The sequence below is a fragment of the Anopheles darlingi genome, chromosome 3 (genome assembly GCF_943734745.1).
Source record: "Anopheles darlingi chromosome 3, idAnoDarlMG_H_01, whole genome shotgun sequence".
NCBI lineage: Eukaryota > Metazoa > Arthropoda > Insecta > Diptera > Culicidae > Anopheles > Anopheles darlingi.
The window spans coordinates 42,953,319-42,981,140 of record NC_064875.1 but is presented as its reverse complement, the minus strand read 5'-3'; the positions used below and the strand labels follow the sequence as shown (position 1 = coordinate 42,981,140).

The 27,822-nt window shown below is 49.8% G+C and overlaps 1 protein-coding gene across 5 annotated transcripts; it reads left to right on the top strand.

Annotated features, from left to right (window-relative positions):
* Positions 1-58: 58 nt before the first annotated feature.
* Positions 59-27,532, top strand: LOC125957219 (scavenger receptor class B member 1). Of its 5 annotated transcripts, none has more exons than XM_049689773.1 (8): positions 59-197; positions 1,025-1,383; positions 22,050-22,302; positions 22,911-23,084; positions 23,180-23,372; positions 24,949-25,324; positions 25,394-25,515; positions 25,588-27,532. In XM_049689773.1, the coding sequence occupies exons 2-8, from the start codon at positions 1,353-1,355 to the stop codon at positions 25,978-25,980; spliced, it is 1,542 nt and encodes a 513-aa protein (XP_049545730.1). In that variant the 5' UTR covers positions 59-197; positions 1,025-1,352; the 3' UTR covers positions 25,981-27,532. The 5 variants fall into 5 exon arrangements, with proteins under 5 accessions (XP_049545730.1, XP_049545731.1, XP_049545727.1 ...); XM_049689774.1 differs by having other exon boundaries at positions 187-249; XM_049689770.1 differs by lacking the exons at positions 59-197; positions 1,025-1,383 and adding exons at positions 9,379-9,529; positions 16,014-16,440.
* The last annotated feature ends 290 nt before the right edge of the window (positions 27,533-27,822 follow it).

Sequence of the window (27,822 nt, the reverse complement as noted above, 5' to 3'; positions counted from 1 at the left end):
ATTGCCGACCACCACACGCTGCTGACGCACGATATCGGGTCTGCGTAGACGAGATCGGCGCAAGCTTTATGCTCCCCCGCGTGCCTCTCGATCTCCGCGTTCGCCGCGAATGGCCAGCCGCCCGGGTCTGGTCCACCATCCAAAGCTGCTCCGCTCAGTCGCTTGCTTGAACTCGACACGCTCGGAAGTAGGTCCCGGTTAGTAGTCGTCCGGTAGTGGTTCGGTCGGTCGTCTGTTGGTCGTCGGTTGGTCTGTCCCCCCTTTCTCTCTCTTTCTTTGCTGACACGCATAACATAGCGGTTTCTTCGTTGGTTCAGTGCTCATACAGTTTGTGCCCTTTTCGCCTTCGCTCTTTCGGTTCGGCGGTCAGGCGGTGCGATCGCTGGTTTTTGTTTTCGTTTGGCCATTTCCTCCATTCCGTTCCCTCCCGCACTCCTCAGGACAGCAACGACCGTGTACCGTTACCGTGGTGGAGCGTGGCTTTGGCCAACGGCAGAAGAGAGTTACGTTACAGAAGATCGGATTAGGGATTAACGGTGACTGAGGTGGGAGGTGATTGCTGGTCCGGAAGATCCTTCTGGATCCACGTGTCAATCGGCAGCGCGAGTTTTCATCCAGTGATCGATCGCATCGAGTGCAGCAGCAGCATGAAGATCATCATCACACACCATCGTCGTCGTCGTCGTCGCCGTCGGCCCGTTACCGATTGCTTTTACTTCCGGAGCGACTGGCTCCGCGGTCACTAAAGCTTTCGGCAACGGGTTGAGGAAACGAGCGTAGTGCGGGCTCTGCTCGGTTCCCCCTTCCCATCACGACAGAGTCTCTTATGATTTGCTATCATTACTTTCGTTCCATATCGCTTCCGGATTTGCCGCCGCGTGTCCGTGTTCCGTGCCCGTTTGCTGGTGTTTACTGTGTGTGTGTGTGTGTGTGTGTCGTTGTGTGCCGGGGGCGCTGTGTATGTGTGTGTGTGTGTACGTGTGCGGGGTGGAATCTCGAAACTTACTTTCGAAACGGTCAACAGCCGTCACCGTCAACAACCCGTTCACTTCTTCAACTTCTGCGCGAAGCCGGTGGTGCTTTGGCTGATCGTGTGTTTGATCGTGCCAGCGAATTTTACCATCCCCCCCGGGGCCCTCGAAGGCAGGTGTGCAAGTGTGTGATGACGTTAATGTGAGATTGGCAAAAAGCAAGACCGAGTGACTCATCGGTTCATTGACAACCCACAGCAGCAGCCACAGCACGATCCGAAGCAGCAAGCAGAAGAAATCCCCGGCGAATCACAGAAGCGATCAGGCGACACCCGATCTCCACGATTATTCTCAACGCAGCGCGAAAGCGAAGGATTCATCATGTTTCTCGGAAGGCGAAACTTCAAGCTATGTAAGTATCCGTTGTAGTAATATGGGGGGAAATACGAGATCCTTTCCAATTGCCACTGTCGCCGATCGCCGGCTGTTGTCTCGGTATCACACCACCTATCCATCCGTCCATCGAGTGGAGAAATTGGTTTCGTCGTGCGTGCATTTCGGAACCGAAAGCCAATTGCATTATTTATTTACCACGATGCACCCGTGCACCGTGTGGGTGGGACGGGCCAGAGTAGCGTTTTAACACAGGCGGGTTTTCCTCGCAAACCGAGTTGTGTCGTGCAGCATGCGAACCGTCTTCATTTTGCGCGTTGCGCATGAAGTACATTTGTGCAACTTGTTGTATGTGTTGTGTGTGTGTGATTGTGGCTGAGTGGCTCCTCCCGGGAGGTACTTCCAAATTGAGAAATCGATCAGTTTCACTGTCAGTAGGTCACGTGCCGTGCGGTGCGGTGCGTCCTCCACCGCCGTAGTCTTGGCCCCAAAAAGTCTTAACAACAGCAGCAGCAGCAGCAACAGCAGCAGCAGCCATGGTACTAATCCGCATCACACCTCGAAACCGTGGCCTCCGGCGCTTGGAGAGCGTGTTTGGCATGGCGAATCGGTGATTCGCTAGTGCCGAAGCGTACGATCATCGGATTGAAATGGTGAGGAGGAGGAGGAGGAGGAGGCCGCTTGGGAGATAATGAAGGTTTGGAAGGTTTTCTTGTCCGTGCAACATTCCGATAGACAATCGACGACGCGCGCAGCAGAGTCACGTGCGTGCGCTAGCCGTTGCGGTGAAACGTTGCTGCCGTGAAACTCCCTGAACGGTTCTACAATTAGTACTAATTGAACGTTTACTAGGCCAGTTCTGCTTCGTTTTTGGTTTGTGGTTTTCGGCGCAAGCTAACAAGCTGTGCGCTAATATTTGTTCTTTCCGCCACGAATCGGCCAAATCGGGCCAATGTAGGCTAATGGATGTTTACCGAATTTAAAAGCAATGACAATGCTGCACGTCAAGCATTTTAGAGAATAAGCAAAGCATCACCAAAAACGGCACTCACTGCTTTCAAGGGGTTGTTTTTTGGTTGTTGGCTTCTAACACACACTAATTGCGCGTGCAATTAGGGCCATTATCGATTGGCGATGGGCTGCAGCAAAAACCCACTAACGAAAGATCGCATCACTCTGAGGAAGTTACGATCGCGGAAAACAAAAAACCCTTTCCAAATCGTCGTCGTCGTCGTCGTTGTCGTCGTTGTCGTCGATGTTCCTATCAACCTGGGAGGTGGTTTTGTTCCACAGCGACCTAGGCAATAGTTGTGAATGCGGTGAACGTCCGACATTGGCCCTGCTGGCGTACTTGAGCCGCTGCTGTCCGCGCGCTTGTTGCAAAAACAAAGCTCTAAAACTGATTCTGACGAAGGTTGAGTTATGAGGGGCGGCGGATGCGTGACTCCGTTACCAAGTGGCCGCCTGACCGTCTTCTGATTTGCGCCGTTCGGTACTGTCCGCTTGAGGTAGGCACCGTCCGTTTCAATGTCAACGATGGGGCCGAAAGGAAATCTGAGTCCTTGAGACCTTTGAGCACTCCGGCGGAAGTAATGGAAACGATTATGGTTATCGTCGATCGCTTTTCGATCGAAGCTGCTGAAAAACAACCGCTTTTCGTGTCTCTTATCCTTCTGCTCTTAATACTTAACTGAGGCGCATGCTTCTTTTTTGATTTCCAACGAGTTTCTTATCAAATCTTTCTCAAGGGCCATTGTAAAGTAGTATTTTTCTTAAGTATTTGTGTTCCTACTATCCATATCATCATCAGTGTCCGTTTAGGGATAGTCCTTGATGATTTTAACTAAAAGCAGCTGTCGGTAGTCACACTTGATGCTCTCAAATCGACTCCAAGTGTCTTGCACAAATCTATTCCACCTTATACGCCTAACTCGGTACATTAAGTAAGATTCACAATTAAGTCTAAGTTAGTTTAACAAACAATTCAACGTAAAGACTCTGATTAGCATCTCAAGAACGGACCCAGCATCCAATCAACCGAATGTTGGGCGAATCTGGACGCTACACATGAACGACAGTCCTTTCGATCCTCAATCCCCGGAACTGTGCCCCATGTAGATGATTGTGAGCCAGCTGATTGCTTCCCACCAGGTTGAAAAATGGTTTAGAATCCTTTTCGTTGATCCTGCCCGCAGATCTTACGCAGTTCTCCACGCGTTCCACGGATTGTAAACCCGGGAGGGCTACTTTTACAGCGAGAACCTCGGCGAGAGTTACAAAACATGACTTTATTTTGCTTTTGTCACCTTTATCTTTATTGGGAAATTCATGAAACGTGCTAAAAGTGTTAAAAACCACCAATTTTCCAGCGATTTCAACGGTATATATGGATAACGGTATTTTCAAATCTCGCGGAGTTTTCGTTTTGATCGTTTTGATCGATTCGAGCAACTCGAAATACGCCTGAAGTTAGGTGAATAAGTGCTCGAACGATTTTATTGAATCAATCCAACCATGCATCCCATCAATAATCCATCAATCCCTTGAGATGAGTGCAATGCATTGAAAAAAGTTATGATTTTCGCCATTTAATTTAGCTGTAGTTGCCTTCAAACGATTGAACAATATTTTAAGTATATTGTTACTCCGAAGTGTGGAAATAATGTATGATTAAAATAAGACGGAAGTAATTGCAGGATCGATTCCTCATCAATTTCCTGCCCGATCGTTCCGCGATCAGAGAGCTTTCTCTCAGATTAAATCACTTTCATCTCCCCCATTGGAGGCACTTCCTTCCGCACCTATGAGTAGCACCGGTTCCATCGCTTCCTGGGAGCGTGAGCCGAGGGATAAAGCGGTGCAGATTGTTGGCACTTCCTTCTAGCCATGGACGTCACTCCAAATTGTGCTCATGGACGCACTATGATTAGGGATAATGATAATGAGGCCAATGTCTAAGGCCTGTGCAGACCTTCAAGTGTCTTGTATGCCTTGGCACTACATAAATGGTGTCCCATTCATGCAGAATGCGCGGTGTCGTCTCATAACATTGTCGATGACACTTGTCTATCCTACAATGGTTTACTATGCAACCACAAGGCAAAAGGTGCGAAGATGGATTATCCATGGCCCATCCATACGTATCCATTGCGGCATTGTTCGTGCCTGGGCACAATATATTGCGCGCGGTGCTTTTGTGCGTCTAGGTGGGGCACCACACGCCAACATGCTGAAAATATGTAGTCAGTGGAGGTGTAAATCGCAAAAGGTTTCACCAATGTGCCTTTCGGAATATGACCTTCGATTACGCGGGCGCTACTATGCGCGAGCTGCGTGAGAATCCTTGCGAGCACAATGAACTACCAGGCAATGCAAACACGCCGTGACACCGCGCGTTGATATTCACGTACCTCTGACATATTGCTTTCATTGTGCGCTCGCTCGGGGAAACATGCACCATTCCAACTTCCTTTTTGTAATCCATTGTCATAAGCTTGGCCAGACTTCATTTAAAAAACCAGGACATGATTTCTTTTCTTGAGTTTTTAGCTAGCGACCGAGTAGTTGGCATATTAAATTGATCAGAGATGTGGAGTGCATTGTAGTCGCACTCGTAGTCCTCATTGGTGTACTGCGCCAGCATCGTTTCTTGAGTGGAAGATGAATGACACACCACACGACAGTCTGACTTGTCTGAGGCAATCACATTTCCGATGAATGATTCACCTTCAAACCTTTCCACATCCTCTTCACACAAATCGTTGATCAGTGACGTGCAGCAGCTTTGCTTCGCTAGTTGATTGCCTGCCAGCAACCCATTGGGACTTTTTTTTTCCTGTAACGCCCTTAAAATCGTTTGAATTATATCACAACCAACGCGAGAGAACCAGTTTGTAAGTGATAGCAATTACTTCCCAGTGGTGCTGCGGTGCTGCGGTGCTGCTGGTTCCCCGTGTGTGATATCGTGGTACTTATTATACAAATTACTAGAAGGTCACCGATACGAGTCACTGCAATCAGCGCGCGGACCGCGCGTGGCTGTAAGGACAACGCTTTAGGAACCTTGAATGGAGAAGCGACGATAGTTTGTAGAGTGTTGTGTAAGTGCCAGGGGACCAGCCATGGACTTCAACTCTGGGCAACATTTGTTAATAATTAAACCCCGTGAAATTGCTGCTGCGTAGATAAGCTGTTATCATACCGAGCAATCTAGAACAGGTTAAGGCAGAACATACGCGTAACAACGGCATCGATACGGCGCTGTGTGCTGTTCGGCGGGGGATGATCCAGTACACCCGGAACTTTAACGAACCATTCGATGATTCGGCACTGACCAGCGTTGTGTGAAATGTTCCCATCATTACTTTATCGCCACCTCATCTCAAAATACCTCGCGATGCATTATGGTAGATAGTACAATGCGTGTTATTAAAAACAAGTTATCCGTTACACTATTTATTCTTGCTTTTGTTAGAGAACTGGAGAACAGTCGATCAAAACCAAACCAATCCTGTATTGCTCCCCGGATATATTGGCCCTGATCGGTGCGCTTTACAGGCGCCCCGTTTTCAAAGACAACCACTCTATGCAAATCGAGTAATGTATTATCGGCCCATCAGGTAGTCGGTGCGTTCCCGCGGTTATATCTAAGATGCTCGTTAGCAAAACTCATTTCTCATCGTTGGCAGACCTGTTGGCCTTTTTTTATTTAATACTGAATAGATCATTCGAGGTTGCGGCCTCCGTGAATCAAACGAACGAAGCTGGCTGGCGGCCACTAAACCGCACGTGCCCTAATCGCGCCACCACGAAAGGTGCTACCGAGTAAATCCCACCACCACCACCACCCTCTTACTGGCCTATTACTTTCCATATAAAACACCTTTAATTGCTTTTCGCCGATTGCCGATACTACTCACACTCGCCTTCGCTAGTGACTCCCCATTACATCCCCGCATCGTGACGGAGAGATGTTTCGTGTGGAATAACAAATAGTACACCGTTCGATCGTGCGGATGCGGAAACACAAAGCGTAAACGTAAAATACCAGCCAATACCGGCGTCCCTCTGTACGGTGTCAAATAATTGAGACTGCGCGCCCAATTTAAATATTTTGCCAACCATTTGACCTAATATGGTGGTCAAGATCCCAGGGTTCTTCAAGATCGGTCCACGGACACACTCATTTGTACACCACGGAACACGCGGGGATGACGGTGCAGGAATTCCCGCCTTTTGTCCACCCAAGTATGTTGGCGGTGTAAACAAGCGCTCCAATCTCCAGCGAGGCGCTGACATCCGGATACACCGTTTAATGGGTTTTCAAACATGCGTCCACTTCCATCGCCCTGCGCTGCTGCTGCTCGTCTTCACGAATCAATCGGGGCCAGCAGCGTGGCTGGAAGGAAATCAGTCTCCGTCTCTGCCGACCTCCCGCACGATTTATTATTTATTTCGTCTTCGGCGGCCTCGCAGTCGATTAAACATTTTACCCGGTCCCTAACCGGATGAGGGATGGGACCGTGAAAAAAAAAAACGATCGCGCGCACGCGGTGTGCCTAGTCAGCAGAAAGCATTGGAGAAGTCTTTCGGAGAAGATGAGATCTCAGCATGATCACCTTCGTGATTCATGGCTCACCGTTTCGCCGTTTTACGTCATCAGCTCCAACAGCAGCAGCCCATTCCGAAGGTTCTAACAATCTATTGGTAACGGAAACAGAGAACGGAGACGTGGACGGAGTTTGGGACCTAGTGATTTGCATCGTCGCTGTCAGCGAAACAATCTCGTGAGCGGAGACAGCAGCAGCAGCCAGTCAAACACAGAGCAACGCTGAGTTGCGGTGCGATGGCCATGGACCCGCTATTAGTGCGCTGGAGGTCATCGAAATGCTTTCAATTTGGCCCTTTTTTCGAGCAAACGCGGCATTGGATGTCCATCATCTCTCTAAGCGCAGCATCTCGTCGCCGCCATCTTTACTGCTACTCCATAGATTTCGGCGCGCGCGCGCGCGCGTGATTCATGTTGTGGTCGAAAAGAGGTCACACGTGTGCGCCGCGGCGGGGTCTAAGCAAGCTGTGAAATCTTATGTTGAAGGTTTACTACCAGGTTTAAGATTTCGGCTCGCCCTAAATGTGCAATGTACTACTCTCTGTGCGTGTCCGTCATATAAATTCTAATTCGCAATTCAATTAAGAAAAGAGTAAGGGTCAAAAGGAAATGAGTAAAACACATGCCGCACACACAACGAGTAATCACATCTTTACGACGACATGGCATGGCATGGCGTGGCATGGCAGACGAACAAACACTTTAATGTGATCGATACGCGGCGCGGCTCACGCCGTGAATGCCAAGCCGAGTCACGGCATTAAAGAAGAGAAAAAAGGGGCAAGAGGCTGGTGGCTGCCACTACTGGCCTGTCACCGGGTCCGTCAGTTTGAGTTCAAGGTTTCATGCCGCGTTAATGCCGCGATCTTGCACAGCAAGCAAGCAAGCAAGCGGAGCAAACGAACGAACGAGTAGTACAAGCGGCAAAAACCGTCTCGTTGATCGCATCTCAGGCAGAAAGTACGACACGGGCAGGGCAGGGCAAGCGATCAGCAACCGCAGCATCAGCAGCGTAGCCGCAGGGCGTATACTATCAATACGAGAACAACCAAACAAGAGAAACACATCTTCCATCATGTGGCGACGCCGTCGGTTACCCACAACCACACCACAGATCTACAGCCAGCCAGTCAGCCAGCCAGCGTGCCAGCCACCTACCGCACAATCTTTTGCGGTAGGTTCGGTCTCTCTAGAAGCCTTCACTTCAACCACCACTGGCCTTCCCCCCCTCACAATGTGTTGTTGTCAGCCTCGGCATGGAAATATTGCTTAATCGTGCGTTAAAGAAATTTAAGAAAGCTCAGCGAGGGCGCAGCGCGCGGTGGCCGCTGGTCCCGGGGAGGGGAGAACCATGGTACAGATTATGCGCAAACCGAGCCGCTGCCGCTGCCTCGCATAAAGCGCACTATTGCCTCCCCTCGGTACGATCCTGGTGTAACACACCACAGCAGCAGCCCCGCTTCCCAACCCTCTCTCGTGCCCGGCTAAATTACCAAGGTAAAGACATTATAGGACCGAGCACCAATAGAGCTGAGGCCTCCGGGACGGGGCGGGGGCGAGAGTACCCCGTAATGGGGTAGCGAGAGGCGGGAGTGTAATGAAGCTACGTACGCGGTAGTAGGCACGTTGGTATCGAAACCAGCGCGCCAACATGTTGAGGAAGGCAACAACGGGAACACTGCGCGTTGCTACGATCGCTAGCTACGTGCTTTACCACCGCACTGCACCGATCGTCCACTTTTCCACGTGAATGTTATGCGAATGCGGAGTGTGATAAGTTACCACAAAGCAGCCGAATGTGTTCGAAGCATGCTTCTGTTCTGACACGATCTTTTAAAGTGACGATCACGCCGGTTCACCGGATCACCGGGTTTATCGATCGAAAAGCTCCAATGCTGCACTACTTATCGGAACTTATCAAACGTAGCCCAACAACATCGCATCGTATATCGAAGGTAGTGAAGCGCGGTAGTAATTTGTAGCCCACACCGCAACCACTAGCAACGCCTCCAAAGCCACCACCAATACAGTGGAGGGTCTAGCGAGTCCTATGCAAACCAATACACACCAACGGCGATCGCTGTGGCGATCGCTGTGGCGAGATCGCGATTATCGCCCGATCATGCTGCGGCAGCAGCATCGAAGGCAGCTACCCGCTACACTACGAGACACTCTCCTAGGCCGCATCGTCGCGATTCGATTTCGCGCGCGTCTTGGTGATCGTGCCCGGGGAGATCAAGCTTTGTCGTCGTCGTCGTCGTCGTCGTCGTCGTCGTCGTCGTCGTCGTCGTCGTCGTCGTCGTCGTCGTGTTCGTCGTCTGCTCACCGTTGCTGTCTTATACGTTGGTGCTGCTGGTGGTGCTGCTGCAGGTGATGGGGAAACCAACGAGACCAGACGAGACAGCAGCATATAGTGATGGCTTCGGACTTTGCGCACTACGCGCAAGCCACCACCAGGGACCAGTTTCGTAGTGAACGTTGAAGCGCGCGCACCACCACGCAACGGGCGGCTGTTAGTGTTTTGTGTTGTTTTGTGTGTTTCTCAGCAGCTCTTGAGGTGGCCGAGCTGGTGGCCGAGTTCGTACCGTGGGTTTCTACCCTGTGGTCTAGACCTTTTCCTTTTCCTTTTCCTTTTTTTTGTTTCTTTTTCTCCCGTTCCGCGGTTTGTTTCTCGGTTTGCGCTGGACCAAGAAAGCAAACCAAGCCTCGGCCTTCGGCACCTTTCTACGGTGCACCTTCAAGAGGCGAGAAGGTGGGAGGGGTTGGTTTCTAGGGTCTCGCGCCTCCCCCCCCCCCTTACGTGATGTTGAACAGATGCTGAGCTGTTGTTTTGGTTCTAATTACGGCGCAAACCAACTCGAGTCAAGTGATGCCTTTGGTGAATGTCCTTGCCAGTGAAGGTTGACCACCGACCGAAGAGAGAGAGAGAAAGAAGAGTGCCTCGCGTTTCGGTCGTGACGATGAAGATCAGCCCAAGTCCAAGTCGGTGTCGGTGTGATCCTTCGATCGTGGCTGGCTGGCTGGCTGGTGTGTGGTGTTTTCGCAATTTCGTCCGTGCGTTGGATGTGAATCTAATGGTCCCGTTAATGCTGTCGTCGTGAGTCGGGATGGCGTGTGAAATCCAGTTGTGCAACCAGTTTACACTTCCAATTTCCATTCCCAATGCCCCACCTTACTCGGGGAGACTCGCTGTGTGGGGTGTACACTATCCCACCCTACCGCCAGAGCGCGACCATGTTGTGAGAGGAGACTGTGGACTGTGGACCACCGCCAGTCGCACATGCTCGGCACCTCCTCGAAGCCGATGAATATGTAAACCAGTGACACCCTCCCCTCCCCTCCCCCCCAAAACCACAACAGTGCAACGACAGTGAACTGTTCTGTTTTCCATTTCCCTTTTTCTGTTTTTTTGCTGTTTTTGGAAGTGAAAAGTGCGGACAAACGTAACGTAACAGTAATCCTGTAGCCAAAAAGGCAGCCAGAATGCGTGTTTGTGTGTTTTTCCTTTCAAGAACGCTCCGTTCCTGACGTTCGTACGTTCGTTTCGTTAAACCAAAACACAAAGAAAGAGCTACCGTTACACACCCCCGATTGTTTTGTGTTTCTGCTACTGCTACTGTTGCTACTGTTGGTTGGTGGTCGCTGCAGCTAGTGCGACAGTCGTATTGTTTTTGTTTGTTAAACTCGTTCGTCCGTTGGTTAGTTTGGTTGGTTCTTCGTTGGTTGTTCCTTGATTCTTCTTGACGTCCTTTTTGGTGCGACAACGAGACTAGAGTGCCCGTGAATGTAGTTTACTTACAGTTACTGCGCTGGGGGCGCGCACCATCGCCATACCTGTTGCTACTATTTATACCTTGCTGCTGCTACTCAAACAGTAGAAGGGAGAGGAGGCTTCGGACATACCAAGGCAAGAACGTTCGACCCTCGCCTCGTCGCCCAAGCTAGCTTTAAAACTAGTTTTGCGAGATCCGACTGGACAGGAATCCGGTGGCGCAGTCCGCGATTGCCCCATACGCAGCCGCCGTGCCTTTCCTTTCGTCCCTTTCCACTCCCGGGGGCCCTCAGTATCTCGGGTGCAGTGCTGTGTGCTAGATGCTAGTTGCTCGGTGGTGAAGCAATCACGGAGCTCAATCTGACCGGTACTGGCTTATGGCAGGCTGCTCCGGTCGAGACCAGCGGTCGTCGCAGTAGCGCCCCCCCGAAAACGGAAGCCTCGCGAGCTCGCTATCTCTCTTTTGCTCGCGGCCTTGCATTCGAACAGAAAATGATCAGCGAAAGGCATTGGCAGCGCTACCAGCACCAGCACCAGCACCAGCACTACCGGAAAGGCCACCGGAAAGAGAATGCCACACGGCTTTGAAAAGGCCTTTCTCCGTAACCGAACCCCGGACCCGGGGCGCTATCAGCAGCAGACGAGCGATTCTGCGCAATTGAATAGCACAAAGAACTTGCGCGATAGTGCAAGCGACGAACCTCATTTATTGCTGCTTTTTTATTGCTTCGGTTGACCATAATTGACCTTTGGTCGTGGTAACGAGGTATGACCAATCGCAAAACTCCTCCTTTTGTCCTCTCCGGTAATCCGGTGCTCGAACAATTTGCACACCTCGAACATTTGCACCGCAGCAACAAAGGAATATATGTAGTAGGCATAGACCAGTCCATGTAGCAAAGTCCTTTTTTCCCCTATAAAAAAAGAAGATGGATTACCGGTTCCCGGACAACTATCTGCCTGTCCGCGCGGCCATTAAAACCATTAGCGAAGGTTAAAGGTTTAAAGACCCCACGATCCCCGCTCGCGGATTCGCGTTCTCATCCAGCTACGTGATGTTTCCGTTCTGTGACCATCCCTAGAGCCAATTGCCTCCTTTTTTTTTGCTGTATCTGATAGGACAAACGCACACATACGAGCGCACACACACACACACACACACGCGTACTGGTAGGGCTCATGCGAGCTAAAGCCACTGCATGATTGGCTGCAATTAAGCAACCAGTTCTAAGCACCGAGAGCACCGAGAGCACCGGAGAGATAGAGAGATGTATGGAGAAGCAAAGAAGGTAATTACGTGGTGTGGTGTGCCCCCTCCTCCCTCTACATCTCGAGCGCCACCACCTACAAGGTTGCGACCGCAGGCATCACCACCGTTTGTTCAAGGACACGCGGCACGGACAACAGGACACACACACTCCGGGGGCACAACACCATTTGTGGCCACAGGCGTGTTTCATTTTTTCGTTCGTACCATACCACAAACGGCGCCTGGGCCCCCTGGGGGAGAGGAATGTAATTTTTATCTTGGCCGCGTCTTACAAAACACTCGACCTGGCGACCGGTCATTAAGTTTTAGTGCTAGACTCTAGAGTAGACTAGCGAGGAGGGGGGGGGGGGGGGGGTCACTCCGTAGCCTCATTCTGTCCCCTGACCTCAGCGCTGACATGTTGTTGCGTTTTTGATGGCGATTGCCGTTTGCCTTAGAACGTCATCTAGGGGTCGCCTGCTAGGATTATCTCCATCCAAGGGCTTTCTTCTGAATGCTCAACGTGAGAGAGAGAGAGAGAGAGAGAGAGAGAGAGAGAGCCTCTACGTCAGTCGTAGAAATCGATTCTTGGTTGGTTGCCGCCGTGCCGTTGTTATGCTTTCTTCTGAGCAACCAATCCACCTGTTACTACGATCGATAAACACCTAGGCAATGGCTGATGGCAACCACCGTCGGTTGAAAGTGATCGAGCACCACTCGTCCACGGTGCCGGTGCTAGTGACGACGCGCTCTGGTGCAGCAAGAAGCGCACTGTTAACCCAGATATAATTAGTAGAAAGTGCAGCACCCTATCGCCCGTTCGCTCGCTGCTCTAATTAAATGCAAACGATGCAAACGAGACGTTTTGTAGCTGCGTTCCTTTGCGTTGTCGATCGGTCGGTCGGTGTGTTGAGTCCGGTGTGTTGATGGCTTTCTTTCACTGGGCTGCTGCTGCTGTTGCTGCTGCTGGTCATACTTCACACAGTGATCGAAAACATACCACCGCACACAGATGGTATCGCGCGATAGACGCGAGATCGACGAGCCTAGCAGCCTGTTGCAGTTGCATCTCTCTAGCACCGGAGAGGGGCTCAAGAGAAATCTTCCCTCGTCTATCATCTTGTGGCTCAAACGGTCTTAAAGAGGATGCGCGCGCGCGTGGATGAGCATAACAACAAAAAATCATGTTCATGCATGAGTTCTTCCCTCCTTCCACACAACACCAAACAAAACTACAATCTAACGCGCCTACGGCCGCGGTCTGGGCGAGAGCGTACCATGCGACCACACCAGCTGGCGATTGGCATCGAATTCGAAAACCCAATACCCCCCTACGGACGGAATTCCAAACCATTAATCCATCCATCCATCCACTCGGCTCGAGATCGATCGATTTTGCAAATGCTCTCCAATGGCCCAATCAAATGCTCGGCTAATGAACGAGATTCGACCGCCCGACACTCCGCCCCGGTGCCCGACCACCCCGAAAACCGCAGTGGCCGCTCCCCGCTGCAACCCAAACTCCTTCGGCAGGTTCAATTCATTTGTTCGATTGGCAAACCTTCCGTCCGCACCATTTTCCGCACCAATCCGCCGACGACCCGATCGCGATCGATACCAGGCACACACACACACACACACACACACATTTGTGACATTTTGTGACATCGCGGCAGCAGCAGCGCCAGCAGCAGCCCCAAAACAGCCAAGCCGAGGGTCGGGTCGCATCGAACCGAAACCGGTGCGTGACGTTGTCGGTTGTCGCCGTTGGTTACCACATACATCGCACAGGCTACTCCAACTTCGATCACTGACTGGGCTGGCCGGCCAGTGGGTGAGCGAGATGGCGCTGTGTGACTGGCGCTTTTCGCAATCGACTCACCACCGGTCCAACCACCAACCAACCAAAGTGTGTGGTGGCCGGTTAGCCCGGACCGTGGTCGTTATCTCGCAATATACATACCACGCAGCGAACGATATTGGCCCCGAGAGTGTGTGTGACGTCGCCGAGTCGCCGGAGCAGAATTCGGAGATCTGCACGGTGCACGGTGCACGGTACCCGGTGCGACCTCGCACCGTAAGCGCAGGTGAACGCGTGTGGCCAGCGCCAGATTGACCAATGCTCGGTTGTGCGCGCCTTCTCGATCAAAACCCCCTTCGTTGTAAGATCAAATCACTCACGCGCATTTGGCAATCGATTCTGTTGCTACTGCTGCTGCTGCTGCTTCAGCTGCTACTCGAGTTGCTGAAGGATGCTGGAAACGTGAGATGACACTTGCACCTCGCACCGTTACTTACACCCTTCACCACAGCTCCCGCTCCCCACGGGAGTGCCATGCAGACGGCCCGCATCGTATGTGCGTGCGTCGACGCTCATGCTTTTGGCTTTTGCGTAAAGGTGCTGCTTACCACATTACACCAACGCGAATACCTCCGGCTGCCCGGAGGTCGAGGCGGAGGAGGCGCAACGCGCAGCAATGGCACCCGCCGGGGGGAGACCACAAACGGCTTAGATGTTACTAATGTTTACCCTTCGAACGAGGCAATACGTCGTCGTCGTCGTCGTCGTCGCCGTCGTCGCCGTCGTCGACGCGCACATGCCAATTCGTCTTTGCATCGCATCTCTTGCATAATATGCTGTGTGGTGGCTCTACGGCGTCACCGGCAACGGGCTCTTCGGGGGGGCGGGGGCCCAAGTGGGACCCATCCCTCGCTCTCGCCACCGTTGGCGAAAAATCGAAATGGCCCGATTGCATGATGGAATTGCTCGCGAGGCATTAACCGATACCCGATGGACGGTCCACGACGGACGACGAGACTTTGGCAACCGCAAACCACCGTGTTTGGAATGGACGCCACCAGGGCTTGTATGGCTTGTATCCAAGCCGCCAGAGAGAACCCGTTCCGTGGCGTGCCGTGCCTTGTGCCATTTGGCAGGAAAAAAAACAAGACAAGCATCATGGCATTTGTGCGCATGACTGTCCGGCAATGGGTCGGTTGTTGCAATGTGTTCACTACCCGGCGGTAGTACTGCCTACTGCCGGTTTGCTGCACCGCGGTGTCCAATGTCCGGGGTGCGTACCGATCCGGGGGACTGCGCAACAGGCCACATGTGAAGGTGGGGTGCTGGACTACTCGATGCAAAACTTATTTCCTCGAGAATGTTCGATGCATTCGTGATGGTGGATTTACGGAAGCTGAAGAAGCTTCGGCATCGGAGGAATGATAAAAAGCAAAGCCTGCTAGAACCTTCGGTAGTCGTCATTCCGGTTTCGCTCCGGTCGCTTGATAGCGAGTTTTATTTAAAAAAAAAAACAAGCAAAAACATCCCCGAAATCTCGTTGGCGCCCCGGTGTGGGATTCGTTAGAACGAAGGAATTTCAAATTCATACCAATAAGGGGTGTGCGTGCGTGTGTGTGTTCTTGGAACTGGTTTTTCGGTTAGGCAGAAGTTAAAGATTTTCCGCATTTCGTAAAGACGTCCCAGAGAGGGTTTAAAGGCCCCACCGACAAGGTGATCTTCTTCTCGGGGGCTTCTTCCTCGAGAACGCAACTTCCAGCATCTCGCATGATGGCGATTTGCATGATGGCGAGGCTCGAGGACAGAGAGAGAGGGAGTGAGGGAAACGGAAGGTCGAGGCGGGGAGTCAACAATCGGAAACAACGAAAATTAATCGTCTAAATGCCCAAAACAAGATCCAATTCCGGTTCTGCCACAACGACGATGACGATGATGATAATGTTTCATTCGTTTCAAAGGGGAGAAGGGCATTAAACTAAGATTAGGTTATGCAAAGCATCAGGATGGGTCGGTGATAAAGTTAAAAGGTTTTTTTTTCGGAACCCCGGGTGCTCGTTCTCGGATCTCACCTTGAAAAATAATGTCTTCCGCTTGGCGCATGGGAAAACAAGGCCAACAGAATCGCTACACGAATCGAATCAACCCTAACCGACGCGACGCAATCAAAACCTTCGCAAAGTAAAATAACATCAACCTATCTCATCTGAAACCCTCTCAAGTGACCACCACTGTGACACCAAAGTGGAAAGTGAATGTACCGTGAATGCAAACATCAGCTCATTGAACAATAGAGCGACCGCGTGGCGGGTGTCGCGAAACGGCGTGGAATCGGCGGCCGGTTAATAGATCAACGTGTCTGTGCTCGGCAACGACACCGACGGTGAAACCCTCGGAGCAACCAACGGTTCGGTCGGTCGGTCGGTCGGTCGGTCGGTTGCAGCCTCTGCCCCGTCCCGAAAGCTAGCGAAAGCGTTAGCGGATATTGGCGACAAACGGTTCAACTCCATCACTTCCCGGTCTTCCAGGACCGACCACAGCCCCACCCTTCTAGCTTTTAGCTCCAGCGACAACAACAGCGGTTAATCATGTACGGCAGAAGCAATCGGTTATGCACTAAATTGTCCAGTGCTTTTCTACGAAAGTGGTGTAAGTATGTTTGTTTGACGCGAAGAGAAGGCGAGTTTGAAATAGAAGGGAAAGTGTTCGAGTTACGCGAGCGTTTGTGTGTTTGCCCTGAGAAAGTATTTCATGTTTCGGGTTAGAAAAAAATGTTTTGCGATGGTCAAGGGAGGATGCTGGCATACCATTTCACCGAATAGTTCTCTACGTATTCATCTATAAGGGGATTTGTGTTAGTGTTGTTGCTAAAACAAACCATTTATTTTCAAAAACAAAAGAACATTATAATTATTATTCCCATTAACATATTAATTAAAATGTTGCCCGTGGCGAAATAACTCTTCATTTTTCAAAGCAATCTAATCAGTGGTACTTTCATAAAGAGTGAGGTAATGAGCAGCTAAATATTTGTTAAGGTATCCAACATGTAGTAAGAACAATTGCTGGTGTCTACAGCGGGTGGAGTAATAATCTTCGACGATTTCTGTAAAGCTTTTGCACCGGATTTACAAGATTTGTTCCGGGGTTATCATGTTGAACAACAACTTTATCATGTCGGTTATCCTACTTTAGTCGTTTTCTAGCCATTGATGCGAGCAAACGGGTTAATTGCTCTCGATAAGGTTCTCCATCAATAGTTTGAACAGTTCCCATCAATAGTTTGAAGAAGTTAATAGTGCGTTTAGATTTTCATTTTCAATTTTTTGGGATTGATCCGAACGCTTTGTTTTGCTCTTTGTATTGTAACGTAAAAATTTTAGCTTCCAAACCTTAGCTTACCTCATAAACCTCTATTAGTTCAGTTTCATAACCTTAAGCCAACAAGCGAAAACGTTCATCAGACGTTTTCTTCTAATGAAAGAAGGTTGTTAAACTTCCCCTGAAAAAGCTTTTTTTTTTTGGTACAACTCGACATATTGAAGCATAAAAAATATGCTCTAAATAATATTAGGACCAGTCATATATTGCGGTGTAAAGGTGTTAATACTTTAGAACGACATAACAAACAAGGCTGAGAACCTTCACCTTAAAAAGTGCTATCTTTGTGCATAATCGAAAGAAAAAACAAATTCATTGACCTCATTAGTTCTTAATCTTATCTAGTGATCCCGAAAGGCGTAGTCTGCTACCAGCATTAATATGGAATTAGCACGCGACGGGATTGGTTCCATCGGTTTTTGGAGTGCAAAATCGCGCTTCACTTTCATCGGATTTGATCTCCTTTGTAGTTTTGGTTACTCCCGGTTTACCAGTCCCGATCTATCTGCAACACGGACATTGGCAATGTCTTTCAGTAGAAGGATTTAGTTGGGAACCAACGCCAACACAACAGCTGGTTGTTCACATTGTGACTGGTCAGGGCCTGGTCTAACCAGCAGGGAAACCCACTCGGTGAAAGTAGTGGTAGTGTCAATGTAGCGGTCTGCACCACACTAACACCTCATCGGGAACCTCGTTTCTTTGGGGCAGCACCAGCAAACCAAACCAAAGGCCGTCGTCACTGTTCCTCACGTAACAACGAATCCGGTTCCCCACAGCACTGGCAGTAGTAGTGGTGTTGGTCCCACACAGACAAGGGTGGCCAGCAGGCTAATGGAAAGAAATTGGCATTGCGTAAGGAGGTATACCTCCCGAACCGTGCGCGCCCCTCCCATGGCCACCGTCGCACGAAGAAAGCCAAATTGGCACACCGCGGAATGGTGTTTTTGTAATAAAAAACGATCAAGTGTACCCCAGATCCCGGGTACTGCGGGTCCGCCGCAGTGTACGCTCAGGATGGTAAATGAATATTTCGTTACCAAGCCGCCCCGAAGAGGTCTAGGAGGACGATTTGGTCTTAACGATATTGCGTGGATGACGGACGCGTTGAAGATGTTCCCATAAAAATAACATACTCAAAGACAGTTCAAGTCATCGTCGTACGTCGTTAAATGGTTCTCACGATACGCACGAACTAAAGTGTGCCCCTCTCGAGATACTGGTGGCGGTTGTGAGAAAGATGAATTTTAACATTCAAACGATAGGTACACTTTCGAGTTACAACAACGTCCATCGGCGTCGCTCGGTGACGTTTGATGGTGGCCTTTTTGAGTAAACTTTTACCGCCTCGTGCTCCTCGGACGGTAATGTTTGGACGAACACTTTGTTTCACTTCAGCTTCCGCGGGGCCGGAGCAGATGCGGGGCCGGACAGCAAAGTCCGCGGTCTGCTTTGTCGCGACATAGTTTAGTGTTTTGTGTTTGCTCGTTGGCTGTCGAGAAATTTCTCTCCGTCCAGTGAAGCCAGCTGAGGGATTTGCATGCGCAACAGGTCACGGACAGAGAAGGGCCACTTTCCTTCAGGGTGGTTCGATCGGTTCAACCGCAATAAAACCTTCTAAAGCTGATGCTCCTCAGCATCACAAACATGTTTCTTGCATTTGCGAAACACTTGTTGTTGTTGTTGCAGGGAATTCCAATTCAATGCTTTATTGTATAACCGTCAGCGCGATCTTTTGTGATGACCTTATTGCTGTAAAAGGAGGTGAACCAGAGTTCGCTCTCTCTCTCAACTTGATCGATTTTGATTTGTGAGTTTGAAGGGAGGTTGCACCAGCCACAGAGACCTCGAGAGCGCATTCTCTAGCATCAGGCATCGCCACGGACAGCGCACGAATCCAATTAGGAAGCGAGTATTAATTCCAACCGGATCTCGCAGCAATAAACACCGATGAAGCCGATGAAGGTAGGCAGGCAGGCAGCCAGTCGATGTGTGTTCTATCGAGGGTCCAAGACCGAGGAGGGCGATAGGAAGCAGAAGGTCGTCAACCTGCGATTTCGCGGTTGAGTTTGAAAACACGATCCGATGCTGTGCGATGGCTAGTGACGTCGTGAGACCGAGAATCTCAAAATGGCCGCCCGGGCGCGCATCCATTTTTCTTTCCCTCCTCCATCCTCGTCCACCTTCCCCGGGTCCGGGATCCGGTGGTTTTGTGGTTTGTGTCGTGTGTACCACATTCCAGCGCCGTGCCACCGGGCCTGGGCCGGTGTTTCTGGACGGGCACTATATAGTGTTTGAAGGATCATTTTGATGGCCATGTCAGGGTCGTGCACGCGCCCGGCGACGAGTGACGCGATATTAATTAGGCAACACTTCTCTTGTCCCCTTTTTGCGTGTACGTGTGTGTGTGTGTGTGCGTGTGTCGACTAAAATGTCTCGGCAAACTCGGCGGCGGTCAGCGTTAATGATAGTGCGCGGTGCTGGCGATTACCATCGTGGTGCCACCGTTGCCATTGGAGAGCTTTCGCACTCGTACGTACGTACGTAGAGTCATGGTTTTTTGTTTGTTGCTGTGTGTGTGTGTGTGTGTGTGTGGGTTTTTTTTGGCCCACTACCATGACCTTAACGCCGGGAAAGTGGGTAACAACCATCAGAACAGCGACCACTTACGGCGCGAGGCACACGCTCGGATCTGTGAGCCAACAACCGCCATCTTAGAGTGCCGCTAATTGTGCGACAGAAAAACGGGTGCCACCGGGTGTGGTGATTGACCGTTTGATTGAAAGTTAATGTTCTGATGAAACTAAAAAGCGTGGAAAAGCAGCTTCGGCGGCCGCTCCGCTCCGCCTGCCAAAACGGGAATAGTGCGCCGATTGAGCGTGCCGTTGAGGTTGTCCAAGGTTACCGGATGAAAAAGCTCGCCGAGGCTTAGAGGCTGTCTGCGCCCATTATCGAAGTAACCATTGATGTTTGCTCGGGTATCCCGTGCAGCCATGCAAACGGTTACAACCGCACCATTAACCGCATACTTTCGGTGATAATTTGCCTTTAACCAGAGACCTTGCACCGACCGGCCTGACCTGACTGTTCGTTCGTTTGTACATTTCTGTTCGAACACTAATGAGGCAGCTGGCGGTGGCGAAATCTGAGTCACTCTCGTTCTTCAAACTCGGCAGCACATAATGTACCACCCGGCGACTGTGCGACACGCGGTTGTTCCGCCATCTCAAGCACGACGACGACGACGACGACGATTTTTGGTGGCTACACCGACCACCTAGCAATTCCGTGGGCCCCCGTGGCGGCGGTGGCGGCTAGCCCACGCGTGACACATTTTTTCGCATCCGCGGCGTTTAATAAAGCGAAACATTTAAGGACAAACACCCCACCGCAAAAACCGTTTGCTTTTTGTCTTGGGGAAAAATCCGGGAGGGAAACCGAAAAAAAAAAGCGAAACAGCCTAGTAGAGCTGTAATGCGCCGAAAACAAACACAAAATGCAACGGAATTGCAGCAATATGCTACAACGGGCGCGTGAGCAGAGGCAGTATCGCACAGCATATCTCGGGCGCGGGGCGGTTTATCTGGGCGTCTGGCGTTGTGCTGATTTTTCCCACACATGTCGCCTGGTACCTGCCAAGTGAATTACTTGGTACCTTGGAGCTGCCCCGGAGCTTTTGGAAAACAATGCAAAGGCCGCTTAACCAATGTTGCCGCTGGCCAGGCCAAAGATGCCAAGAGTACACCGCAACCGCAACCAACCATCATCCAAAACACCCAACACCCGGTGGGAACTTTTCTCAGCCGTCGGTCAAACTCCCATGCAGCGGGCGCCACCATTACAATCGACGGCCGAACACTAGCCAAAGGTACGGACTGACGCCAACGGTGGCCAACAAGAAACCGACGCGAAGAAGAGCCACAGTTAGGCGTGGAAAAGCTTTGCTTCCCCGAAAAGTACTCCGCAAAATCCGCGGCATGTAGCCAACGTCACCAGCAACAGCAGCAGTCAGCACGTTGCATCACATCCAGTGGCCAGCACACTAGAGGCGGTTAGACCGGGTTAGGTCATCCTAAACCTAAATGCCAACCCGAACCCGACCGAGTCTCAACCTTCCGCTCAAGGTGCTTTTTACGTGGCTACGAGAGGCGTTCGAGACTTGTGGGGCAGCGAAAGCACCGCATCGCATCGCCAGCACCGCGTGATCTGTTGATCTGGAGCTGTAGATATATATACAACAGCAGCCATGTGTCTAGGCGATGGCCGGACTGCTGCTTACCCCGATATTTGTTATTGAGCGCGAGGAATCTAATTAATTTGCATTTGCCGACCGTGCGCAGCAGCGACGTGAGCGACGTGAGCGACGTCGGAGGACGCTAGGGTGACCACCACCACCACCTCACGTTAACCTCAATGTGATCTTGACCTTCGGCGCGCACAGCCTCTCACCACTTATCGCTTGCCATATCGCAGGCACCAGGTGGGGTCAGGTGTCTCTCTAATCGATAAATCAACATGCTAGGCCACCCTCGGGAGGTGCGCCCGGTGCGCCGTTTGTGGCCTGATCACGAGGCACCCATTGCACATCCCTGCAGCAGCCGCAGCAGCAGCAGCAGCAGCTGCTGCAACGTAGATCAACTCACTGAATATTAATCTCTGAATCTTGAAAGATGAATAACGGAGGATATTGAGTTGTGGATCATAATCGCGGGCTGGGAAGAGAGCACATGGACGCGCAGTAGCGCAGCCAGAGACCGGAAAGACCGGACAGCTATAGTCTCGATTACCTCGATCGCCGTGTGTGACCATGTGTGAAGCTGACTAGCTAATGACCGATTGGTTTCCTTTTCCGTTTCTTCCTTCCTGATTTCTCGCAGGGTTTGTGATAGCGTTCGCCCTCAGCCTGCTGGTGCTCGGTGTTCTAGTCACATTCGGTTTTACGGCGTTCATCCGCACCATCATCGACCATCAGGTCGCGCTAAGGGTAGGCGGCCAGTCGTTCGGTTGGTGGTCGCGACCCCCAGTGGAGCCCATCATCCGGATCTTCGTCTACAACGTCACCAATGCGGACGAGTTCCTGAACAACGGTACCAAACCGATACTGGACGAACTTGGCCCATATGTTTACGTGTAAGTAAACGTGTCTCCTTCGCTTCTCTCACAATGCCGGATGACCTTCCTTTCATTCACGAGGACACCACACCATCTGTGTGTCGATCGGTGGTCGCCAAAATACTGTATTGTGACATTGACTCAATGGTAATTTGGGAAATCGTCACAAAGTGAGGCAATCGTCACAAAGACGTGGAAGGTGCCACCGATCAGGATTAGGTCATGATTTGTAATGATTTCCCAAGTTATGCAAACCGCCCCCTTGTCGGACTAGTTGTTGTCAAGAAATGGTTGATTGTGAATTGAAATCACCAATTAGCAACAGGCGGTTCGCGAATCATAACTACCTTTTTGGCCGGATTTGATTTGTGATGTGGTGAAATCGGCAGCGCAGAAGCTGCTGCTGTATCGAAATCATCGCTCACGCCGGACGAGCTGCCATGATTGTCCTAATAATTACCTTTTGTCTGTTTGCTTGCTCGCTCGCGCGCGCGTGCGCCTACGGATCGATTGTTTAAACAATCGGCGTACCTTGGCCTCATCGACGGCGCACCCCGCCCCCCGCTGATGTCTCCGATCCGATCCGATCCGATCCGACGAATGATGATGATGACGACCTCATGTAGGCAAACATGGGAAAAAGTCAACATTAAAGAGAACCCGAATGGCACTATCAGCTACAACCAGAAACGAGTGTACACCTTCAACGAGGACCTGTCCGGCGGCATGGAGGATGACGTAGTGATCGTACCGAACATTCCAATGCTGAGCGCCACGTCGCAGAGTAAACACGCAGCAAGGTAAGCGCGCGCGACCGCCATCTACTCTAGACTCACGGTCCTCCTCTTCACCACCCGCCCTGACACTGTAAACTGCGCATTCGTCCCGGATACAGGTTTCTACGGCTAGCGATGGCGAGCATTATGGACATACTGAAGATCAAACCGTTCGTCGAGGTGTCGGTCGGTCAGCTACTGTGGGGCTACGAAGATCCGCTGCTGAAGCTGGCAAAGGATGTCGTGCCGAAGGAGCAGAAGCTACCCTACGAGGAGTTTGGATTGATGTACGGCAAAAACAGCACATCGAAGGTGAGTCACAGTACACAGCACGGCACAAGTGTTGTCACGTATGTTAGGCTAAAGGGCTGGTCCGCTTGGCCGAGCCGGAACGTAAAACGGAAATAATTGACCATGAGTCACGCCACTTTTCCGATTGACATTTGCCATGACTGAATTGTCCAGCGTGTGGTATTTAACACCTCATGGTAGAGAACTATAGTGGCCAGCCAGCCGGCCACCCAGCGGTGGACTCTCGAGCATCGCGATACGACAAATACGTGCCTGGAAGCGCTCGATCGCTCAGTTGAGAGTGCTGTTTATCGCCTATAAAACAGCATAGCACCGCTTAGCCTTATGATTAATCTCATTGGCTATTCCATAGCGCATAGTTTATCGTTCTAAGAAGCGGCAGTGACTCTGGCTAAACTCTGCTGCATAGACAATTCCAAACACTTCACTTGTACTTGACATTTTGCTATCTTGTTTTTGTTTGCAACACATTTAGATCTTGTTGCAAAGTACAGCATGGGATCTATCTAGTGATTATGCAAAGAATGGCCTAAATTAGATGGCGTTCATTTACAAATCAAATCTCCTTTTGTACCAAATTGGCTTATAGAGAATCTGTGAAATTCGTACTACTTAATGCTAGCTATTCAATGGTGCTTTTAGCACGGTACTGATAGCAATGTTAATTTTAAAACATAAACTCCTTTAAAGCTTTCAACCAGAAGAAGAATGCAAACTTCTATCATGCGATTGAAAGCATTTTAATTATGCATTGGAACAACTGATCTGCATGAGCTGCCTCAACCTACAGTGGGCAAAACAAAGAGTATCCATCCCTACAAGAAACTAACATTTTATCTGGCTGATTTTTAATGGAAAACCTATGTTTAAAAATTAGCCTCACATTCGCTTCAGTTCTCATTCTAAACGATTTGTGTGTAAAAATTGTAATTTTAGCTCAATTTGGAACGCCACATTATGGGTTTTCCGATATCTCGTGAAATGTGTTGGAGTGCTTTATAGGTTGGCGTATTTATAGCCAATTAGCTTACCACACATAAAGGTGGATTAAGTTTTTGGCGTGTTGTTCTTGCATTACTCAAATGTTTTTAAAATACCATTCATTTTTTCATTTAAAATCATTTTTTCTAGAGAGTCTTTTTGATAAAAGCAAAATGAATAAAAACTGAGGCGAATGTAAAAATGTGTTTTTAATTTTTAGATTCAGGTTTTACATGAAAAATCAGACAACCTGACAATTTCTTGCAAGAGTGGATGTGTTTTTTGTATACTGTACATAGATTGAAAGATATGTACACTATCCCAACACTAAAATAAATATTGAAAATATAATTGATACTTAGTTATCTTTCTTTCAAATAATAAGTTAGAAACAGCAACTTACAATCTATTACAACTCTGTTTACTCATAAAAATATGATAAACGTCTACCATGAACCAAATACCTCAGACGTTAAGTTCGAAAAAGCCGTGTTAAGAATTATAGAATGTTAGTTTAATAAATATTAAATTTGATTGAGCATCCCGAGAAGCTTCTAAATTAATCGTTTTTTGCTTCTCTTTTGCCTCCCCCCAGGATACGGTGACTGTTTGGACGGGCGTAGATGACATCACGCAGTACGGTATCATCGATAAGTACAATGGCCGTTCGCACCAAACCCACTGGCTGTCGGAGCAGTGCAATCGACTCAATGGTACGGACGGTTCCATCTTCCCACCGCGCATCACCCAAAACTCAACACTGCACGTGTACGAGAAGGATCTGTGTCGGTTGCTCCCGCTTAGCTTCGAGAAGGAAGTGACGGTCCGTGGCGGTGTCAAGGGATACCGATTCACACCCTCACCGGATGTGTTTGCTTCGGTGGAAAAGAATCCGAACAACATGTGCTATTGCCCGGCCGGTCCACCCTGTGCTCCCCATGGTCTGTTCAACGTCTCCTTGTGCCAGTACGGTAGGTAGCTCGAGTGCAAAGTGCAAAAGGAATGTAACTAATATAGCAACGCTTCGTTTTCGATTGTAGACTCACCCATCCTGCTCAGCTTCCCGCATTTCTATATGGCTGATCAATCACTCCGAACGGCCGTAGAAGGAATCTCACCACCGGAGAAGGAGAAGCATCAGCTGTTCATCGACGTGCAACCGGTAAGGACCTTACGACGATGATCTCGATTCCATTCCAAGATGACGACTAACGTGTGATCACAACTTTTGCAGGACATGGGAACCGCACTGAGGGCACGGGCACGTATCCAGATCAATCTGGCCGTCAGCCAGGTCGTGGACATCAAGCAGGTGGCCAACTTCCCCGACATCGTCTTCCCGATACTGTGGTTCGAGGAGGGCATCGACTCGCTGCCCGATGAGATCCTCGATCTGATGAAGATAGCCACGACCATTCCGCCCCGGGCCAAGTTTATCCTCACGATCGCCCTGTTCAGTCTCGGTGGTTTCCTGTTCGTCGTGGCGGTCATCTGCCTGGTGCGAAAGTCGCACCGCCAGAGCACACTGCACCTCGAGGGATCGAACTATCTCGCCACGGCATCCGTCGATCAGGCCAAAAAGAAGGCCAAAACCATGGACAGTGGCATCAACAACAAGAGCAATTAAGAAATGGGAAGGGAACAGGTGAGGTGAGACCTAGCAGCCCGTGATCTTCTAGGCTAATGGGCGTGTGTGGCGGGTAGGTGGGGCTATAGCTAGCAGGCTTTGGTGATCTGGTGATAGCATATTGGTAGCAAAACTGCAACAAAAGAAAACGAAGGAAAACGAAAAGTTAACAAAACTGCGTGGCAAAAACCAGACCGCACGCGTGCGCCTCTTCTGCCATTTTCGTGACCTCCACGTGGTGTACGTATGGAACTGGGTTTTTGCGTGGATTGACGATCCCCCCTCCGCAATCGACGTCAAGGTTCATTTTGGGTGATCGCCTTCGTTGGTTCCAGCTCCCACACTACATGCTCGAGTGGATTAAAACTAGTTATTAGGGCGCGCGCCGCTTACTACGATAGAGGATCGTTTTGAAGCCGCAGAAAATTCATTCACAAACCCACACACACAGCGATCGTTCGCGTAAATGTTCCCAGCGATATCCGGCATGCAGAAAAAAGAAACCATTTGAACAAATGCGACGAAAAAACCGACCGAATGGAAAATTTCCAAAAACTGGCGCCTAGCGCCTAGCGAAAGCAAAGCTGTGCGCGAGAGATAGAGGAGAGATAGAGAGAGAGACACTCCGAAGAAGAATGTTCCGCTTTTCTGCACTCCATCCAGCATAAAACAGAACATAGGAATGTTCTCTCGGTGGGCAATCGATCGATGTGATTTGATATGGGAGCAGCCACACCAGTGGTGGCGAAGGGAACGGAGGTGCCAGCCAGCCCATCTCTTGGCTGGTGATGACACGAAATTGAATTTTAAATTAAATTTCTTTCTCGTAAACTGACGTACTGTCCTTAGCTGTATGTAAACCGCTATCTATTTTTGCTCAACGTCCGCGAGGGGTTTTGGGAATCAAGGGGAATCGCGATAATTATGAAGATGATGGCAATAATACTCCCAACATCGGATGCAGATGTCCCACACGAAGAGCGACCGAGCAGAGCCGAGAGAGGTTGATGGTTGGTGTATCCTTTCCCAGCCATCTGCGAAGGCCACGTTATCGCTCGTGCTTTTATGGGGATCATATTCATTATTAGGCACACACACCCAACAACAAGTCCATGCTTCAGTTGCCAAATATACCTTGTACTTTTTGTTGTTTTTTTTCTTCGGTTTTTCGCTATCGGTACAGCAAAAGGAAGCCCTTCCACACGTTACAACCTATATGTATGTACTGTAATGTAGTTTAGTAGCTCGTAAGTGTATAAAATAGTATGGTGGCTAAGGTCAGGTGGGGATAACAACAAGTAAACAAACAAACAAACAAACAAACAAAAAACCAACAACATCAACAAAAAGAAATCACGCTTGGAAGGCTAGAATGGAGGACGATGCTGAGAGCAGGTACAAGCTTGAACCGCGGACCTCACGAAGGGTGGGGATTTAAAGTTTTCACTCCGCAGGGGGGAAAGTGGAAGCGCCCGTGATTTGGTCGCCGTGGATCAATGTGGTCAATATCAATAAAGTAAAACAGGAAAAACTTTGTACTTTCTCTTCAATAATCGAGTACATCCGAATGGAGATCGTTGGAAGAGTCTGCATGCCTGATATGAATATTTCGGAATGAATGTGAGCTGTTGAAGTAGCAAATAAATAATGATAATAAATAAGAATAAAAGCCGTTTATTCTATCATGTTTGTTTTTGATAAAATCTTTCATTTCATCTCTCTTCATTTAGAAGTTCCTTCTTCATCGATTTGATTTATTAATTTAACAATTTTTCAAACAAAAATTACCGTAATTACCATCGAAAAGGAATGAGGAGAAGAATGATCAAGTAACGGTGATGT

What these genes read in the sequence shown, in the direction of transcription:
- LOC125957219 (XM_049689770.1), top strand. Translation starts at nt 16,380, where the DNA reads ATGTACGGCAGAAGCAATCGGTTATGCACTAAATTGTCCAGTGCTTTT. An exon ending in CAGAGTAAACACGCAGCAAG is followed by an intron (nt 23,085 to 23,179) that starts GTAAGCGCGCGC and finishes TCCCGGATACAG; the next exon opens with GTTTCTACGGCTAGCGATGG. An exon ending in GCAAAAACAGCACATCGAAG is followed by an intron (nt 23,373 to 24,948) that starts GTGAGTCACAGT and finishes GCCTCCCCCCAG; the next exon opens with GATACGGTGACTGTTTGGAC.